The sequence below is a fragment of the Nicotiana tabacum genome, chromosome 21 (genome assembly GCF_000715075.1).
Source record: "Nicotiana tabacum cultivar K326 chromosome 21, ASM71507v2, whole genome shotgun sequence".
Taxonomy (NCBI): domain Eukaryota; kingdom Viridiplantae; phylum Streptophyta; class Magnoliopsida; order Solanales; family Solanaceae; genus Nicotiana; species Nicotiana tabacum.
Window position 1 is genome coordinate 89,503,669 of NC_134100.1, and position 22,711 is coordinate 89,526,379.

Genomic DNA, 22,711 nt, shown 5'->3' on the forward strand with positions numbered 1-22,711 from the left:
TATTTTAGTGTTACTCTGGCAGGTGGTTAGGCCCAATTACAGGGGAGACTCTGCCAAAATTTCTGAAAAATTTGGGAGTTAGTAAAAATTTGGGGGATTGAGACGTGCAAAAGAAGAGACAAATTATGTTATGTGTTTGAGGGCGAATGATCCTAAGCGGGGAAGAATGAAACACCCCAAAAAAAAATTGAAGTACTTCAATACTATCAAGAAAGTTGATGTGTGCATAGGCACGAGTTGCTATAGCCAGTTGAGACTAATACCGTGCGTCGAAGTAAAAATCAGGCATTTTGAAAATGATTGGAGAGTTAGGGATTTTTGCTCTAAATCTTATAAGAATGGAGAAAATAAATAATCTCAATCGAGATGGCGTTGTCGGACCCGTATTAAATTGCAGGAATGTAGAATCGCCCATAAGTATGCATGCAAGAATATACTCAGTAATTTAAAGTCCTCAGAAAGATTCTTAGCACGTTCGAGAACGAACGTTTGTTTAAGAGGTGGAGAATGTAATGACCCGACTTGTCGTTTCAAGAATTTAAGTCTTGTTCGGTGGCATAAGGCCTGGAGCAGCTTCGTATTACGCGTATTGACTTGCGTGCGCGGTTGAATTTAGTTACCGGATGATTCGGAGTGATTTGGGACACTTAGTTCCTAAAGAGGGAGTTTAAATCTTAGGATTTTGACTGTAGTTGGAACTGTATAAAGAAGACTCCAAAATGGAGTTCTGTTAGCTCCGTATGATGATTTTGGACTTAGGAGCGTGTCCGAAAAATTATTTGGAGGTCCGTAGTGGAATTAAGCTTGAAATGGCGAAACTCAAAATTTTGAAAAGTTTGACCGGGGGTTGACTTTTTGATATCGAGGTCAGAATCCAATTCGGAAAGTGGGAGTAGGTCCGTAATGTCGAATGTGACTTGTGTGCAAAATTTGAGGTCAATCGGACATGATTTAATAGGTTTCAGCATTGATGGTAGAAGTTGAAATTTCAAAGTTCATTAAGTTTGAATTAGGGTGCGATTCATGATTTCGATATTTTTTGATGTGATTTGAGGCTTCGAGCAGGTCCGTGTTATGTTATGGGACAGGTTGCTATGATTGGACGGGGTCCCGAGGGGCTCGGGTGTGTTTCGAGGTGGTTTCGGACCAAATTGGAGCTGTTTGGACTGCTGTTGCTGAAGTCTGGTTTCCTTCTTCGCGAACGCAAAGGGAGTCCCACGTTCGCGAAGAGGAATTTGAGGGGCTGATGGTTTGGCCTTCGCGAACGCGAAGCTGTGCACGTGAACGCGAAGAAGGAGCAGGACAAGCCTTCACGAACGCGGCCAAGGCAACGTGAACGCGAAGAAGAAAGGAAGAGTTGGGGCTGAGGTCGTGTGACCTTCGCGAATGCGAAGCGCGGAACGCGAAAGAACTGGATAGCTGGTCATCGCGAACACGATGAGGAAGTCGCGAATGCGAAGAGGAAATGATGGGACATGAACAGTTGGCCTTCGCGAACGCGACTCTGGTCACGCGAACGCGAAGAAGAATTTGAAGCAGCTGGGTTTTGGCCTTTGCCAACGCAAAACAATAATCGCGAATGCGAAGAAAGTGTATCTGGGCAGAATTAAAAGTTTCAAAAACGGGGGTTTGAGTTCATAACTCAAAATCAAATTGGGAGCTCGGTAGAAGGCGATTTTTGGAGAGATTCTTGCGTGGGTGTTTGGGGTAAGTGATTCTTATCTAGTTTTGATTAATTTTCATGATTATGTCTTTGAATCCATCATTTAATTCAGATTTAAATGGAGGAAAATCAAGATTTTTGTAAAATCTTCCAAAAACGAAAATTTAAGATTTGGAGGTCGAGTTGTTATTGGAATTCGATAAAACTGGTATGGTTGAACTCGTATCGGAATGGGTGTTCGGATTTCATGAAAATTATGCCGGGTTCCAAGGAGCGATCTCGCGTTGACTTTTGTTAACTTTTTGGAATAAATTTTTAAGTCGACGTACTATTATCTAAAATTGTTTCCGATGAATTATAATGAAGTTATACAATTAATTTGGATAGATTTGAGCGGTCCGGAGGTCAATTCAAGCAAGAAGGCGATTTTGGAATATCGGTATAACTTCAAAGAGGTAAGTGTCTTGCTTAACCTCGAGTGGGGGAATTATCCCTTAAGCATCGAGTCTTATGTGCCATTTGTGAAATGTGAAAAGCCGTGTACGCGAGGTGACGAGTACGTACTTGGCTTATATATGTAAATTTGTATTGAGTTAAAGTCTTGAGCATATTGTGTGGTAAATTGGGTAATTGTTGGTATACATTTAATCATCTATTTGTCGTGCCTAAATCCTTGTTGTTGTTGAATCTGTTGTTATATGACAATTTGATGTGATTGTTACTTGATTATTTATGTAATTCCGTGAATTTGTTGGTTTGATAATTATTAGAATTAAATTTCATTATGGATTTTTCCTCTGTAAATAATTAATTAAATGAGCTTAAGAAGAGGTATTTATATAATTATTGAAAATTTGAATTTAATGAAGACTTTGCTTTATGTTGAGTAATTTCTATCTCTATTAGTTGTTTTTGGGTGTTGTATACATTGTGTGGAGCTTTTGGCTATTTGTTGTGAAATTAATTAATTTTGTTATATCCTTGGAATTTTTTGTGGCCATTGAGCAAACTGTAATGTGAATTTTTTTTGTTATGTTGCTGTGATAATTACCGTGTAAATTATTGTATTGTGTGAATTATTATTTTGAGGAGATAAGGGTGGCATTTCACCGTTGATATTATGTGGGTATAATGGTGGCATTTCAATGTTGTTTGTGTTGTTGGAATATTTCTGGGCGGAGCGATAAGGGTTGCAATAGGAGCAATAATGGTGGCAATAGGAGCAATAAGGGTGGCTATTGATATTTTCTGGGCGGTGCGATAAGGGTGGCTATAGGAGCGATAAGGGTGGCAATAAGAGTGATAAGGGTGGCTATTGTCAGGGACGATATGTGATGATGTGGGGTTGTGGTGTTGATGATTTTCATGTGATGTTGTGATTTTTTTGTGTTTATTTTTATACTTTGTGCAGTTTGTCTTGTTGTTGGTAAATTAATAACAATCTGATTTATGTTGAAATTGAGAGCTTGTGGCTATAGCCAAGCGGATTATAAAATAAAATGTGGGCACGAGGTGTCGTGAGTAAATAATGAGGATATTTGGCAAGTGAATTGTCCGTGCAGTTGAGATATGAAATATGGGCACGAGGTGCTGTGATGAAATGATAATGATATTTGGCACGTGAGTTGTCCGTGCAGTTGTGATATGTAATGAGGGCACGAGGTGTCGGGGAAATATGATGATTTAATTATAGGCACGAGGTGCCGTGGAAACATAAAAAATGGGCTGAGACCCGTGTTTACGAAAAATATAAAAATGGGCTGAGACCCGTATTTTTATGATTTTGAAATGAGGTGTCACATGGTGACTTTTAATTGAAAGAATTATATTCAAAATATTTATTTGGAAGGATTTTTATTCAAAAAGAATTATATGAAAGATATTTATTTGAGGAAATTATATTTTAAGAAGAGTTTTATTCACAAGGATTATGTGTAAAAAATATTTAATTGAAAAACTTGATTTAACTGGGTGTAAATGTATTTATCAATTGTTGAGCGATATTAATTGTGATTTTATTGTCTTACTGTGCACATCATTGGTTGTTTTATATTGCCCTTATTGTTATTTATTTCCTATTATCTTGTATATTATATTGCACGGGTTATTAGACTAGTGAGTGTCTTGACTGTACCTCGTCTCTACTCCACTGAGGTTAGTCTTGATACTTACTGGGTACCGACCGTGGTGTACTCATACTACACTTCTACATATTTTTGTGCAGAGCCAGGTATTAGAGATATCAGACTTGAGCAGAGTTAAAGTGGGATCGTAAGGATTCAAGGTAGAGCTGCTTAGTCGTCGCATTCCCTTGGAGTCTTTTCATTTCATTGTACTGTTAATTTGTAATCAAACAGTATTGTATATTCGATCCTCGTGATCATTCCATGTATTCAGTTAGAGTTCGTGACTCAGTTCTGCCAGTCTTGGGAGGTTGTATAATGTAATTATTTCTGCTATTAGTTTAAAAAAAAATAGCTTCAAATTGTAATTGAAATCGGCTTACCTAGTCTTAGAGACTAGGTGCCATCACGATGCCTGTGGTGGGATTTTGGGTCGTGACCTTACCATTTGTGAGAGAATAGAGATACAAAGGCTCAAATTCCAAAATCAACGAATTCCGCACGACAAGAATGAAAGAAGTGGAAATTTCCTAACAGTTCTGTAGCCTCTCAAAGATAAGTACAGACGTCTCCATACCGATCCGCAAGACACTACTAGAATTCGTAGAACCTATGAACCTAGAGCTCTGATAGCAACTTCTCACGACCCAAAATCCCACTGCAGGCGTCGTGATGGCGCTTAGTCTCTAAGACTAAGTAAGCCGATTATAATAACAATTCAACCCCCCCCCCCCCCCTCCCATTTTGTTTTCGAAACCAACAACGGAAATAATTATAACAACTTCCCAAGGCTGGTAATACTGAGTCACGAACTCTAACTGAATACATGAAATGATCTCAAGGATCGAATATTGTTCGAATATACAATATTGTTCAAATAATAGTTAGTTGTATAATAAAATGGGAAGACTCCAAGGGACTGCGACGACCAAACAGTTCTACCTTGAATCCTTGCGATCAACACACTAACTCTGCCCGACTCCGGTATCTCCAATACCTGGCTCTGCACAAAAAAATACAGAAGTGTAGTATGAGTACACCACAGTCGGTACCCAGTAAGTATCAAGACTAACCTCGGTGGAGTAGTGACGAGGTACAGTCAAGACACTCACTAGTCAAATAACTTGTGCAATATAGCATACAAAATAATAGAAAATAAATAGCAGTGATGGCAACAATAATCAACTTGTGACATAAACAACAAGGTAACATGAACACCATAAATATTGCTCAAACGAATAATAAACACAAGTACCGCCAATTAGTCAAGTCCTTCAAAATATACATCTTTTATCTATGAGTTTTTCAAATAAAAATCTTTAGAATGTAATCCGTCCAATTAAATATATCCCGAATATACTTCCTTCAAATAATTATCTTATGAATATAATTCTTTCAAATAAATATCTTTCAAATATAATTCTTTCAAGTAAATATCTTTCGAATATAATTTTTTCAAGTAAATACTTTTCGAATATAATTCTTTCAAGTAAAAGTCACCATGTGACACCTAATTTAACTTTCCTAGTGTGAGAAATATATTTAACATATCACATCGAATGGCACAGTAATACCTTCATGCACTTGTCTTATTCTCACCCGATATATATATGTAAATCAAATTAATTGGCACGGAAACACCCTTCTTGCATTTATCTCTTTCTCACCGTGCATACATATAACAGTACCAACTAGGTGGAGAAATGCCAACAAATATAAAAGAAATAAAGTGGGAGGCACACAGGAAGCAATAATGACTACAAGACACATAAAAAACATAGGTGCACTATAACAGCTAAAGATAAAGGCATGAATGTATACACAACGAAAAGATATCACAATATAATGTATGTCTCTTGTCCTCGCCTGCACAGAAACACCCTTCGTGCCACGAGCATATGATAATATAAAAATAATGACACGGTATCACCCTTCGTATTTTTATTCTTATCCTCACATGATAATATAAATGAAATGGTACAGCATTATCCTTCGTGCATATTAAGAATGGAACGACATCACCCTTCGTGCTTCACACTCTCAAATGATACGCCATCACCCTTCGTGCTTTATACTCTCAAATGGAACGACATCACCCTTCGTGCTTTATACTCTTCCTTACCAAGCACGTGTATATCATTAACAAGTAAGGTAGGAAGCATAAATAACATCAAGGAAAGTGTTTAACGATAACACCATACAACAATTCATACCACAATTTGCCCACCTGCCACAACCAACTCCAAAGATACAACAAAAATCAATTAATTTCAAAGTAAATAGCCCAAGGCTCCACACAACGTATATAAAACCTCAAAAATAACAACAGAGATGGAAAAGTAACTCAGTATAGGACAACACTTTTTTTTAATCCAAATTTTTGATAAATATATTAACGCCTCTTTTTAAGTGTCACGGCCCAAAATCCAACTAGTCGTGATGGAACCTAACCCATCCTATTAGGTAAGCCAATTTCCAACTAACCAATTTCAAATATAATTATTAAAGCAATTTATGTGAATAAAGATCCTGATCTTATACAATCCCCAAGAACTGGTAGTACAAATCATGAGCTTCTAAGAATAGAGTATACAAAGCGAAAATGAAATAAATACATAGTTTGTTTGAATAATACATAAACAGAGCTTTTATAAATCTAAGGCTACCCTAAACAAGAGGCAGCTACAACAGGAATGCAGGTACATCTTCAAATCCCGCAACCATCGAGCACAGCAACAACAACAGCCAACATTTGCACGCAATGTGCAGAAGTATAGTATCAGTACAACCGACCTCATGTACTGAGTAAGTAACAAACCTAGCCGTAGGTTGAAAGTAGTGACGAGCTTCCACCAAGGTCATGTCCAAAACCAATAGTCCACAATAATCCATAACAACATAAAGCAAATAATACCAGAAGTAACTCAGGGATAAAATACTCAGCCAAGTAATGATTTCAAAAACAAAATAGTAGTTCTTTCTTTCAAATACATCAGTGAAAACCCAAATCGTTTGCCGAAGTTGCCAATAATATGAATAGTTTGAAAATAATAAATTTCTCCAAAAATCTTCTCAATAATAAATAATATGTTTCATTTTCCTTCCGGATAACTCGTGTAAAACAAATGCATCACTATGCCCATCTGTCAAAATGTGTGATAAATCATGAATGATGTGAAGTTGTATGACATGAGAAAAAATACATCTCTATGCATGTATGTCATGTGTGCATGCCAATGCAATGCAACTCAGTGATAAAATCATAAACAGCCCCTCGGGCAGAACATCACTCATATACAGCCCCTCGGGCAAACCTCACAGTCACTTGTTCCACTCGGGCATACCTCACAATCACTCTTGCCACTCAGGCATACCTCACAATCACCTCCCAGTCAATCAACACTCGGCACTCGGCACTCGCACTCAGTAGGTACCTGCGCTCACTGGGGGTGTGTACAGACTCCGGAGGGGCTCCTTCAGCCCAAGCGCTATAATCTGCACGGACAACTCACGTGCTGCACGGACAACTCACGTGCTGCACGGACAACTCACGTGCTATAATAAGCCAATCTGGCCTGCTGGAAGCCCCGATCCACACTCATCCTCACAATCAGGCCCTCGGCCGATATCAAACATGCTGCGACATGTAGCCCGATCCCATAATTATCCTCACAAATCAGGCCCTCGACCTCACTCAGTAATAAACCTCTCAAGCCACTCGGGCATTTCAGTAAAACAGGGCATTCGGCCCAAAACATTTATATGCATCAAAATAGAGTCATAAAACTGAGTTATGATATACAATGAAATGAATATGACTGAGTATGAAAAAGTCAACTTCCTGACCCCGAATTCTGACTCTATATCAAAAAGTCAACTCCTGATCAAACTTTCCAAAAATTTAACTTTCGGCAATTCAAGCCAAATTCCAATACGAACCTCCAAATAATTTTTCAGACACACTCCTAAGTCCAAAATTACCATACAGAGCTATTGGATTCATCAAAATTCGAATCCGAGGTCGTTTACACATAAGTCCACATCCGGTCACTATTTTAACTTAAGTTTTAAACATTGGAGCTAAGTGTTCCAATTCCTTCAAAAACTTCACTGGACCCGAACCCATTACTCCGGAAATTCACACAACTGTAAAGTACAATTTGAGAAGTAAATAGAGAAACTGGGTTGTAATACTCAAAACGATCGGTCGGGTCGTTATATTCTCCCCCACTTAAACATATGTTCGTCCTCGAACGTGCCAAGAGTTATTTCCAAGCCATCAAATCACTGTTCCATCTTACCACACACGTACCTGGGGGTGAACCCACGTCACCCTATCCCACATAAGGCTTGACTACACAATGCAACTGAAAATCATTAATTTAACCTTTGCTCATAAACCTTGGAGTTTAATTTCCAACCTTTAAAATTTCTTTCAAGACACAAAGTTACATTTACACCTGTATAAGTCCGGACAAGTTGCATCGAGCTATAACTATAACCACGGATATAATCAACCAACATATTACACAACTCGCATGCTCGTAGCACCATTCCTGATCGTAGTGACTACTCCAAACCCACCGTACTAGTATTAAACCCATATCGAACCAAACATCATCCCAAAACCTTCGTACACTGTTCATAATAAAAGAAACACGCGAAATTTCATGACCCCTTACCAGATCAACAAGTCACGGAGCCCTCTCGCCCCAACCAGAACCATAATCCCTTTCTGAGCCGACTTTTAATATTATACTCCTGAATATACCGAAATAAAACCTGATGGTACCTATTCTAGGTCCAATGACCTTGTATTACTAACCACAACTGTTCCATAGACATGCCTCACCAATATAACTCAGAGCCACAACCCGTGTCATCCGTGCACCATTACGCAATAATTCAAATCTACCCAGTCATGAAAAATGACTCAAATGAGAGAACTGCCCCGCCATTAACAAGTACCTCCATAACGAAACACTGAAAATTCATCATACACCGTAGAACCATCACCCGATTCTAACATGAGGTTCATGTTATATATTGCGAGCCACCCTGCTCCGAATGATGGAGAGGCAAATGACAAAAATACCACACAAAACCTGAAAGGACATAACCATTATGCTATCGATCATGCAATACACCAAGTGCTCATCACACTCAAATTTCGCTATAAAAGCTCAAATAGAACTGCGCCATCTGTGCACATAACCAATGAATCACAACTCCTCGTAGCATAAAAGGAGTAACTCACAGATCATTTGAGAACACGAATAAGTTCAAAATCAACCGAATGACACATCCCTCAATAATAGTAGTATAGAGCCAACCATTCCGGCTCGGTGTAAAATACACATCTTAATTGGGCCTACCTATGGACCCCCAAATCAACTCGGGTTACCCATAAATAGATAAAAATCCCTCCGAAAATCCATAATGACTGAATCATAACACATTTCATCATCTGGCTAGCTCCGGCCATAACTTCACAGTCCACAACCATGAAACTATCTGCTCTTAGGAACTCCAAATCTCCAAATCCATAGAACACGCGAATCACCATATTTGATTTTCATCTCCACCGCCCGAATGCCTAACACCTCTCTCATACACGATCATCCCACGAGAAATACTTTGAAAGTTCTTCCGTACCATTTGACAAAATTTGAATATCAGCAGTCTATCAACCATGTGAGTACCGCAATACTAATTTATACATCCGTAAGTTAAAATACAATGCGCCTTCTAAAGTCCGCCCATTTCTCATACAACACCAAGTAGTTATAGTATTCATCTAGTTATTTGAAACCATCCATGTTGTCCAACATTCGTTACCTTCTCTTCAAGACTGTACTACCACCTTGTACATGAAAATCTAGCTTTCGTACAACACATAACATCTATCTTGCCATCATGTGAAAGCACAAGAATCTTATTATCAACTTTGAGTCACCAATAATTTACATACCATTTTAGTTAGAAACCTTTCTCTTGCTTCATTCCAGTAGGAAATCACAATACACAACACGTTCTCCACACCGGTAGAAACCATCAAGAATACTTTGAAATCCATTTGCACATAATCAAGCCCTTAAAACTAAATTCCTCTAACTCGACCAAGTCACGCAGGTCGCCAAGTCCAGGTGTATTGCCACAAAGCACCTGTAGAAAACCCCCACATCATAAGCACCCAAAGAACCGATTATATCCATTACCATACTGATCCAACCTACTACCCAGTTGTCCTATTTTCTCCAAGTCCCTTCCGAATTTGTCTTCAGATTGATACTTCTTCTTGCTAAAATACCATGATCTTTAACTACAACTCACCCTACAAACCTTAGCATAGAACCACAACGCCCTACGACCCATAAGCAACTGTATTCTTCATAAGCACCTTCAAAAATACCACAACTATAATACTCACTCTGAGAATACATTATGTGAATTTGAAATTGTTCTTCTTACCTTCTTTATACAAAAATGTAGAATCCATAGTCATATAGAATTTCTACAAGTCCAGGCACCATCAAACGCAAATCTCGGATTTTATCCATACACAAGTCCGGAAACATTCTCAATTGCTATATATAATTCTCAAACCCACTGGAATTTTTTCGGGAGTCACCCACTTTGCTCAAATCTAATTGCACCGCCCAAATGGACCAAAAGACACGTGCCCCATTAGCACCACAACACTCAAAGAAGTAACTCTACTTTAACACCACATATCAAATTCATACTTTGTGCGCACTACATCATTCACCAATAACAACTCACTCATCCCGCGAATTTCACTTACTCATACGTACAATATAAACCTTAACCAGGAATTTCCTTATTCGAGTCATCCTCGATCTCAACTTCTGCAAGTCATAACTAACCCACAAGTATGCCTCAGACCAAAACTAAAGTTTAATATATAACCATGAAATTAAGCCGTCTGCAGCAGGCTCCCCCACATGGCTCAAAGTCATAAATTTAATCACTCCATAACTCACAATATCCATACTCTACTACTGCCCTAATACTTCCGTCAGTTCAACGAAAAATTCTTCTCAAGCTCATACAAGCCAACCATAAAAATACCCCAAATCATCCGCTAAGCTCGCAATCCTTCTCTTGACACTCAAGTCAACTTTTTCAACCAGATTCAAATTCAACTCTCCACACATACGCCCCACTGGCAGAAAAGAAACCTTCCACTCATATTACAAGGAACATACCTACGTAGATTACTCTCCAGGAGATAATCCACCTCCCTAGCCTCAAATTGGTATCTTGTTATATCTTTTCGCAGCCACAATTTCTACGCAATCACTAAATCTTCCTGAGTCCAAACTCGTTAACCAGACCTGAGAGTTTAATTTATCCCATAATTTAAACACATGAAAGATCTTTCAAAACATTCACACTCGAGACTGTACGTCACATCAAATAAAAAATCAAGCATCCAATGGCCTTCCCTTTACATATGAAGAAAACACTTCTCGTTATGTTCAAATCGTCTTAACACATCCCGCGGTCACATTATACCCATCATACCGCCATTTCACCGCTCATCGAGCCACAAATTTCACTGTAGGGACATCACCAAACATATAAGTCCAATTGTACGAGTTACAACTGAAGCTACCGAGCATAAGCCGCGGTCTAACCATGGTCTCAAATCCTCCAGACTGGCCCACCACCAAAACACAGAATACTCACCTCGAACCTTGTTCATAGAATCACAAGCCAGCGATGCACAACTGATATTGAGCGCTCATGTGCGCATACGAATACGTGGAAGGAATTCAAAGAGTTTATGTCTCAAGCTGAATCAATCTCGAACGATAAGGAAAGAAAAATGGGAAGTATATATCCTAAATGCCCTGTAGCCTCTCGAAGATAAGTATGGACGTCATCATACCGATCCGCAAGACTCTACTAGACACTTGCTCATGACTTGTAGAACCTATGAACCTAGAGCTCTGATACCACCTTGTCACGACCCAAAATCCGACTAGTCGTGATGGCACCTAACCCATCCCGTTAGGTAAGCCAATTTCCAACTAACCAATTTCAAAAATAATTATTAAAGCAATTTAAGTGAATAAAGATCCTGATCTTATACAATCCCCAAGAACTGGTAGTACAAATCATGAGCTTCTAAGAATAGAGTATACAAACGGAAATGAAATAAATACATAGTCTGTTTGAATAATACATAAACAGAGCTTTTATAAATCTAAGGCTACCTTGAACAAGAGTCAGCTACAACAGGAATGCGGGTACATCTTCAAATCCCGCAACCATCGAGCACAGCAACAACAACAGCCAACATCTGCACGCAATGTGTAGAAGTGTAATATTAGTACAACCGACCCCATGTACTGAGTAAGTAACAAACCTAGACGTAGGCTGAAAGTAGTGACGAGCTTCCACCAAGGTCGTATCCAAAACCAATAGTCCACAACAATCCATAACAACATAAAGCAAATAATACCAGAAGTAACTCAGGGATAAAATACTCAGCCAAGTAATGATCTCAAAAATAATAGTAGTTTTTTCTTTCAAATACATCAGTGAAAACTCAAATCGTTTGCCGAAGTTGCCAATAATATGAATAGTTTTAAAAAAATAAATTTCTCCAAAAATCTTCTCAATAATAAATAATATGTTTCATTTTCCTTCCGGATAACCCGTGTAAAACAAATGCATCATTATGCCCATCTGTCAAAATATGTGAGAAATCATGAATGATGTGAAGTTGTACAACATGAGGAAAAATACATCTCTTTGCATGTATGTCATGTGTGCATGCCAATGCGATGCAACTCAGTGATAAAATCATAAACAGCCCCTCGGGCAGAACATCACTCATATACAGCCCCTCGGGCAAACCTCACAGTCACTCTTGCCACTCGAGCATACATCACAATCACTCTTGCCACTCGGGCATACCTCACAATCACTCATGCCTCCTAGTCACTCAGCACTCGGCACTCGCACTCAGTAGGTACTTGCGCTCACTAGGGTATGTATAGACTCCGGAGGGGCTCCTTCAGCCCAAGTGCTATAATCTGTACGGACAACTCACGTGCTATAATAATAAAGTATGCTGCAAGCGGGCAGCCCTGATCCACACTCATCCTCACAATCAAGTCCTCGGCCGATATCAAACATGCTGCGGTGTGCAACCCGATCCCATAAATATGCAACATAGTGCGACGTGTAGCCCGATCCCATAAATATCCTCACAAATTAGGCCCTCGGCCTCACTCAGTCATAAACCTCTCAAGCCACTCGAGCATTTCAGTAAAACAGGGCATTCGGCCCAAAACATTTATATGCATCAAAATAGAGTCATAAAACTAAGTTATGATATGCAATGAAATGAATATGACTGAGTATGAATTTTCAATTTAAAACAAATAATTCACAGCAATATGACCTCTGTGGGTCCCAATAATAATGGCACATAGCCTCAATCATGATTTTTAATATGCTTTTCAGCTTAATTTCTCTAACTCATAAAACCGCATGGAAAATGCCAAGATTATTTAACTACAAAATTCCACAGAAATAATTATGTCACAATTTCTATAGTGCACGCCCATCCGCCCGTCACCTAGCATGTGCGTCACCTCCCAATAATTCACATAATACATATATTCAGGGTTTATACCCTTAACTCCAAGATTAGAAGAGTTACTTACCTCGAACATGCCAAATCCAATGTCAAGCAAGCTAAGCAATGCTCCAGAAATTCCATTCTACGCGTATCAACTTCCAAACGGCTCGAATCTAGTCACAATAATTTGACTCAGTCCACACAATTTATAAGAATTAATTCCATATCAAAACGCTAATATTTGCCATAAAATCTGAAATTACGCCCCCAAAAAATTACCCGTGGGGCCCACGTCTTGAAATCCGATAAAATTCACAAAATACGATAACCCATCCAATTACAAGTTCTACCATACTAATTTCACTCAAATCCGACTCCAAATCGGTATTCAAACTTGAAAAATTCGTTTTGTGACATTATAGAAATTTTCTTCTATTTCTCTTGAAGATTCAATAATCTTACAAAAAAAATGAAGATTAATTCATGGAATATAATCACAAGGGAATTAAGAACACTTACCCCAAGTTGTGTGGAAATTTCCTCTCCAAAATCGCCCAACCCGAGCTCCAAAATCCGAAAATGGGTGAAAATATTGAACCCTCGAATTTAAGGTTCTGCCCAGCGATTTCCGCATCTGCGGACAAGATTTGTGCACCTTTGCATCCGCTTTTGCGGACAAAAATGCGCGCCTGCGTAAAACAGCCGTCCCTCCAAAATCTCGCATCTGCGGCGCTATTCTCGAATCTGCGTGCTTCGCAGATGTGCATTCCCCTTCGCACCTGCGGTCGCCTCTCGCCTCTCGCCAACCCCAGTCCGCATCTGCGCCAACACCTTCGCACCTGCGGCCTCGCAGATGCGGCAAATTCCTCGCACCTGCGAGCACTGTCCAGTCCCACTCTTGGCCGCTTCTGCGGCTTATTTCATGCACATGCGGCTTCGCAGGTGCAATCACACCAGTAGGCAGCAGTTCCAGCATTTCCTTATGTCCAAATTTGATCCGTTAACCGTCCGAAACTCACCCGAGGCCCCCGGGAACTCAACCAATTGTATCAACAAGTCCCATAACATAACACAGACCTACTCGAAGCCTCAAATCACACCTAACAACATTGAAACGACGAATTATACCTCAATTCGAAATCATTGAACTTTGAAACTTTAAATTCTATAACTTGCGCCGAAACACATCAAATCATATCCGATTGACCTCAAATTTTGCACACAAGTCACATTTCACATTACAGACCTATTCCAATTTTCGGAATCGGATTTTGACCCCGATATAAAAAAGTCAACCCCCCGGTCAAACTTTCCAAAAATTCAACTTTCGGCAATTCAAGCCAACTTCCACTACGGACCTCCAAATAATTTTTCGGACACGCTCCTAAGTCCAAAAGCACCATACAGAGCTATTGGAATCATCAAAATTCGAATCCGAGGTCGTTTACACATAAGTCCGCATCCGATCATTATTTTAACTTAAGCTTTAAACCTTGGAACTAAGTGTTCCAATTCCTTCAAAAACCTCCCACTGGACCCGAACCAATTACCCCGGCAATTCACATAACTGTAAAGTACAATTTGAGAAGTAAATGGGAAAACAAGGTTGTAATACTCAAAACAACCGGCCGGGACATTACATTAAGCTTATTTAATTAATTATTTACAGATGAAAAATCCATAATGAAATTAATTCCAAAAAATAACAAATCAACAAACACACGGAATTCACATAAAATTCAAGTGACAATCACCCCAAATTATCATATAAAATACAAACTCGACAAACAAGGAACGAGGCATGACAAATAAAAGATTTACTATGTTCCAATAATTTTCTAATTTAATATATATGGGTGTCTACAATTTTTTTAACCGGTATAAATTGCACATATAAACCAAATACGTATTCGTCACCTCGCGTACATAGTTTTCAATCATACAATTTCCAAATAAGACTCAATGCCTAAGGGGTAATTCCCCCACTCAAGGTTAGGCAAGATACTTACCTTTTTGAAGTTATGCCGATATTCCAAAATAGCTGTCTTGCTTGAATTAATCCTCTGGACAGCTCAAATCTATTCAAATTAATTGTATAACTTCATTAAAATCTATCGGAACCAATTTCGAATAATATAACGTCGATTTAAAATTTTATTCTAAAAAGTCAACTAAAGTCAACGCAGGGCCGGCCTCTTGGAACCCGATAGAAGTCTTACGAAATTCGAATACCTATTCGGATACGAGTTCAACCATACCAATTTTATCAAATTTCGATAACAACTCGACCTCCAAATCTTAAATTTTTGTTCTTGAAGAGATTTTGCAAAAATCCCAATTTCTTCCATTTAAATCCGAATTAAACGATGAATATAACCATGGATTTATGAAATATATTCACTTTCGGATATAGAATACCTACCCAAGTCGAAGTCGTGAAGAATTCATCCAAAATCGCCCAAAAATCGAGCTCCAAAAATTCAATCGAAAATGGAGAAAAGACCATTTTTGGTCCTTAAATTTCTGCCTAGTTTCGCACCTGCGGGGCAGATTTGTCGCATCTGCGGACTCGCTTTTGCGATCCAAAATGCACATATGCGAAGCTCCATAGTACACTGCCCAGCATAAGCTCGCATCTGCGGTAGAAACTTCGCATCTGCGATGTCGCTTTTGCGACAAAGCGATAGCTTCTGCGAAGCCATGCCCAACAGCCTCATTCCGCTTCTGTGTTCCAGTGGTTGCTTCTGCAATCACGCATGTGCGCAAAATGCGTTGCACCTGCGACCTCTATCTAGTACCCCTTCTTAGTCGCTTCTACGAGCTTGACCTCACTTCTGCGATGAAGCTTCCGCAGAAGCAAAAACATCAGCTGCTGCCCAGCAATTCCAGCAGCTTTCTTCAAGTCCAAATGGATCCGTTAACCACCCAAAATCCACCCGTTGCCCTCGGAAACTCAATCAATTATATCAACATATCCCAAAATACAATACGAACTTAGTCGAGGCTTCAAACCACATCAAACAACGCCAAAATTACGAATCGCGCATCGAATCGAATTATGAGTTTTCAAATCTTCGAACTTCTATATTTTGCGCTGAAATATATCAAATCAATCCGGAATGATTTCATATTTTGCACACGAGTCATAAATGACATAATGGAGCTATTTCAATTTTCAAAATTGAAATCCGACCTCGTTATCAAAAATTCAACCTTCGGTCGAACTCTTCAAAAATCTTATATTTTTCAACTTTCGCCAAAATGCGTCGAATTGTCCTACGGACTTCCAAATTAAATTACGGACATACGCCTAAATGCAAAATCACCATACGAAGCTATTGAAATCATCAAAATTCTATTCCGGGGTCGTTTGCTCAAAAGTCAAATCTCTGGTCAACTCTTTCCATTTAAGCTTCAGACAAATGAGAATTGTTCTTTAAATTAAATTCTGAATCTTCCGAAAATCAAACTCGACCACACACGCGAGTCATAATATATATTACGAAACTTCTCGAGACCTTAAATCACTGAACGGGGCGTAAATTCTTAAAACGACAAGTCGGGTTATTACATAAATTTTCTGACAAACAAATAATCTTGAAATGTAAAGGATTTGATTTGAGTGCCAATAGTGCAACCTTGTCAATCAAATACCTCATTTTAGGATTAAGCAACGATTCTGAGTCTAAGGTACTAGGTTTCCAAATGTAGTACATATGATTATGATTATTTCTCATGCAACACAAATTAAAATCCCATACTTTGAAGATGCCTCAATCTTCAAAGCACAATAACGGTTGAAGTTTGAATTTACTATGTTGGGAAAGTATTAGAAAGTATACCCCTTTATAATATGAGAGGTATATAGAAGGAAAGCAAGTAACTAAGTTCTAGTTATAGAAGGAAAAAAAGACATAGATAATATGGATTTGGTTTTTGAAATTTGCTTTACCTTATCATATTCAATTAATTTTTGCAGCAATTTTTCCTTCTTTAAAATTAAGTTAAATAGTCGCATATTCAAAAAAATATAGATATTTCATAATTAGTATATATATATATATATATATATATATATATATATATATATATATATATATATATATATATATATATCAACTACCGAATGTAAGTGTATGGGTCACCGACATGGTTCTATGGGTCGGATATAACCAGATGATTTACACCTGGGGTGAAGTGCACAAATAGCCATTTCTAGTGCCCTATTTAATGTACTTAATATATCTATAAAAAAAAAGGATAAACTATACAGTATAGGAGCTCTAAAAATTAGTAAACGGAAAAATATACTTTTTATATATTAATGTATAATATATAAAATATATATATATATTTTGTATACATAATTGTATATATTTTTTGTATACTGACAGTCTATATAATTTCTTTTGGCCGACCGACCAAATGTATAACTTGCCAAAAACAATAAGGGCAAAGATTACTTTTAGCTTGTAGCCGAAATTATTTACATCTAGTAGCCAAAAAAGTATATAAAATTTATATATTTTTTGTATATAACATATAGAGACGTGTACATATACAAAAAATATATATATATTTCCGATAATTATTTTGAGAACGATTATAAGTATCATTTTCTAAAAAATAATTGGAACCCATTGGAGAAAAAGGACCTTGGCCCAAGCCCATCCTTGTAACGGGCTACTTCAGAAACGAGTCCAGATTCGAACTTACATTTCTTCTTAAACCCTCCTCTGCCGCCATAGACGTGCTGTTTTTAGCTGCGAAAATCTTCACGTTCTCTTTTTCCGGCCGTTTCGAAAATTGTAAGTGATACTTTCGTATATGTTTATCGATGTTAATTGCTTTAATTACTCAAATAAATTGATATCACTGTTCCTGTTGATTTCTAATGGCTTGAAATTGTTAAATTATACCCTTTCGTTCCAATTTAGGTGGCATAATTTGAAAATGGATACTCCGGTTACTCAGATTAGCAAAAAACGAAAGGTTGGTGATATTTTTAAGTTTTTTCGTTAAATTTCAATATACTGTTGTTCATTTTACTGGAATACTTAAGATTGGAGGTGTTGGTGAATCAGTTTGTTGCTGATGGCGTCTTCTTTGCGGAGCTTAACGAAGTGTTGACGCGTGAGTTGGCTGAGGATGGATATTCTGGAGTTGAGGTTAGAGTTACTCCTGTGAGGACTGAGATCATCATCAGAGCCACTCGTACTCAGAACGTTTTAGGTGATAACTCTGTTTAGGTTTATTTCAACTATTTTCTGTGTCGAAGGTTATACTTTTGGTGGCTAATGTGAAAATTCCATTCATTTTATAGTATTGTTTGATATTTCTGTTAGCTTTCTTCGTTCTATTTATGGTTTCGGTCCCAAAAAAATATCGGTTACTCCCTCCGGTTTCAATTTTATGTGACATAGTTTGATTTACAACGGGGTTTAAGAAAGACAGGAAGACAGGAAGACATTTGTTGCTGTAAGATTTGAAACTTTTGGTCTTAAACATGTTACAACAATTTTGTTGCTATAAAAGCTTCTAATTAGGGTTAAAAACGGGAAGTTCCAAATTAAATTGTTTCCAAATACCTAAATGTCATTCTTCTTAAAATGCAATGAACTGGAACAGATGGAATATTTCTATTTAGTCGAGTGCTTAATTAATCTTGTAATTTTTCATTAACTTCTAAATTTTCATCATGATTTTGGTTGGATTTTATGTTGATGACATCATTGGTCTTGCCGTTTCTTCTTTGCAAACTTTCAAGATTCGATTGATAAGATATGTTTGAAATTAATTTTGTGCCTTTGGTTCTTTTTTAGTTACTGCTGAGTTAGCCATTTAGTTTGCCTTATAAATTTGAATGGAGGAAAGGGGACAAACAAAAGAGATAAGATGCGGAGGATGAGAGAATGAGAAAAAAGTTGCATCTTTGTGACATTTGGATTTCAATGAAAGAACAAGAAAGCAAGGGTAGGATAGTGTTTTTCGACTTTTGACCCAAAAGAACAAGAACTAAGAGAGAAAATCTGACATTTACATTCACTGATGACTAGTAGCGTTTTATTCATTTTGTAGTAAGTTATTGTCCTCCATGACTAAATTGTTTCCCTCCACCTCATGTCCTTATCCTCTTGCTGAAAAGAAATGTTTCCCAGTGTCTGTATGTGATGAAGTTCTGATTCGTGTTATTTTTAGCTGATTAGCATCAATTTTTTGTTATTTGATACATTCGGTCCATGTATTAGGTGAGAAGGGAAGGAGGATTCGGGAACTGACATCAGTTGTCCAGAAGCGATTCAAGTTTAAAGAGAACTCTGTGGAGCTATATGCAGAGAAGGTTAACAACCGAGGGCTTTGTGCTGTTGCTCAGGCCGAATCACTTCGCTACAAGCTCCTTGGTGGTCTTGCTGTTAGGAGGTAGGTGTTCCAGCAGAGACAATAAAAAATAGGTGATTTCTTCCCATTTGCCTAAACCTTTTTGAGCTCAATTCTTTCACCTTATTTTCTGGGTTTCTTGTTTGTGCATAAAGCTCTGATGATGAAGTTGTCAAAATGCTTATATCGTTCCAATTTCTGAAGCTTTGGTCATATAGACTGAAAGCTATATGTGGAGCTGAAGGGACAACTGAGGAGCTTGTTTGCTTAACCCTCTTGTGCGGTTACCCGGTACCTGTGCTGGTAGTAAGTAGCAGGTACTTGGTGAAATAGTGTAGATGCGAGTAAGTTGGTCTAGATCACCATTATAAAAACAAGTATATGTTATTCAAAATGATTTTTTGAGTGGTGACCTTATTTGAGCTTGAGATAATTCCTCAAGTTGAGTATCTATAAAGCAATTAGGTTGACTTAGTGCCGAGTTTGTGTCGGAAGATGACTATGTCAACCGAAGTTCGAAAAATGTTGTGAGTGGTATTCTGGTAAATATATACGCATATGTCCTTGGGTTGCGACATACAACGTTATTAAAGCCATCAGTTTGTCACATCAAGCGATGAAGCAATGAAAAGCGAGGGATGATGGCTTCACGGGTGAACCCGTTCACATTAGAGAAGTTTTTGGCTTAAAGAAAGGTGAACAAAGTGATCCAATGAGAATCAGGCGGTTCTTTTACTCAACTTTTAGAAGTTGGATTTATATCAGCTTTATACAAACTGGATACTGAAATAGTTATTTTAATTGCAATTTAATTTTTTGTATACTAATTTCATGGGTGCTTACTACTTTTAAGTTTTCCATAAATTGTGTGCTTCACTTCTCTCTTCGCGTCAAGCCCCATGAACCTTGTCACTTTTTTATGCTTTCCAATCCTAAAAATACTCCAGACATACTTGAATTTGTTTTCTTAATTCTTTTTGTGATCAATGTTCTGTGGTTTAATGTGTTTTACATTTCATTTTCTAAATTGCTCTTTGAATTTTTATTTTCAGGGCATGCTATGGTGTTCTGAGATTTATAATGGAGAGTGGAGCCAAGGGATGCGAGGTATGCTACTGCAATGCACTATATATCTGCTCACTACGCCTCAGATACAGAGTAGTAACACCTGATTGATTTATTAAACAGGTGATCGTTAGTGGAAAGCTAAGGGCTCAGCGTGCTAAATCTATGAAGTTCAAAGACGGTTATATGATTTCTTCCGGTCAGCCAGTCAAGGAGTATATTGACTCTGCTGTAAGACATATTCTCATGAGACAGGTTGGTTCCATGCAAGTGATTTCCTCGGTCTTGCTAAGTTGTTCGCTTTGTTTTCCTTATTCTTTTTTCTCGCGACCAAGAAATTCCAGTGGCGCATGGTTACCTAAGCTTTGGGGGCTTGCTTTCTTTTCTTGATTTCTTTTATTTTTCTTATCGTCATTGTTGTCGTGTGATGTGTTCCGTTCTTTTGGGTTGTACAGGGTGTACTTGGCATCAAGGTTAAGATCATGCTTGATTGGGATCCAAAAGGAAAGCAAGGTCCAACAACTCCTCTTCCAGATCTTGTCACAATACATTCTCCCAAGGAGGAAGAAGATTACATCAGAGCGTCGGTTGTGGTGCCAGACGTAGTGCCAACGATGTTGCCAACTGATATTCCTATCCCAGTCCCAGTTATGTAGACAGCGAATCTCACTTGCCTCTCGCTGAATAATCTCTGAATGTTACATCTATAAGTCAAGTTTTAGTTTTTATTCTTCTTTTTTCGTTCATCTTTGGGTACTGTTAAACATGTCTGGAAATCCGTTACTTTATATGACTATCTTTCTAATGCACCTAATAAGATTTTTATTCTATTCTATTAATGGTTGAATCTACCCTTATTTTGACTTTTCTTTTGGGGGTGTTGTTGTTTAGTTCATTAGTTGGGAATTATGTTCTGTTTAAATTTTATTGGACATGACACTACTAAAAAAGAGTGTAATTCCGTCCGCTATTTCCGACCGAAATCAGTCGGAAATTGATAATTTCCGACCGAATTCCGACCGATTTTAATTGGTCGGGAAAACAATGGTCGCAAACGTGTACCGACCGAAATCGGTCGGAAATTTCCGACCGAATTCGGTCGAAAACATCAAAGCGTTGACTGACTGTCAAACTTTAATTTCCGACCGAAATCGGTCGGAAACTATTATTATTACTATTATTTTTCATTTTCATTTTCCGACAGAATTCGGTCGGAAATTTAAAATAATAATAATTTTATTTAATTAAATAATTAGTTGTAAATTGTAATAAATTGTTAATTTATTTATAAAAATAAATATAAATTCATAATTTCCGACCGAATTCGGTCGGAAATTTCAATAAACTGGAGAATTTATTTGCAATTTTCGACCGAATTTGGTCGGAAATCTGGGTAAAAACTGGACAAAAATACCTATTTTTGAGCTACACCACCTGCCAATTACAACCAATATCCATCCTATAATGGCAGTATTACATTGCTGCCATTCAACCATAATTAATCAACAACAATGAATATACTAACAACAACAACAACAATTAACTAACAAAAACTATTAACTACACTAACAACCATTATCTAACAACAACAACAACTAATAACAACCACAACAAGAACTACTAAAATATTCAATAACAAAATAACAATATAATCATCATTCAAAACTAGTCTCAACTAAATATTGACAAGTTCAATATTTTGTTTAGCAATACACACCATTCAATGAGTTTTTTATCTAGCATCATCTCTATCTTCATTCCTAGAACCTTCATCGTCGGCACATGGGGAATGCTCACGAGACCGTGGAATGGGGAAAGCACCATTAGCAAGAAGATTGGCCAGCTGACCTTGAAGGAGATTAA

At 37.8% G+C, this 22,711-nt stretch overlaps 1 protein-coding gene across 1 annotated transcript; it reads left to right on the plus strand.

Moving 5' to 3' along the window:
* The first annotated feature begins 18,077 nt into the window (after positions 1 to 18,077).
* Positions 18,078 to 21,705, plus strand: LOC107813032 (small ribosomal subunit protein uS3x). The gene is made up of 7 exons (XM_016638236.2): positions 18,078 to 18,213; positions 18,343 to 18,397; positions 18,490 to 18,637; positions 19,654 to 19,825; positions 20,836 to 20,890; positions 20,972 to 21,103; positions 21,304 to 21,705. Exons 2-7 carry the CDS (start codon positions 18,359 to 18,361, stop codon positions 21,502 to 21,504), a joined length of 747 nt encoding a protein of 248 aa, XP_016493722.1. The 5' UTR covers positions 18,078 to 18,213; positions 18,343 to 18,358; the 3' UTR covers positions 21,505 to 21,705.
* The last annotated feature ends 1,006 nt before the right edge of the window (positions 21,706 to 22,711 follow it).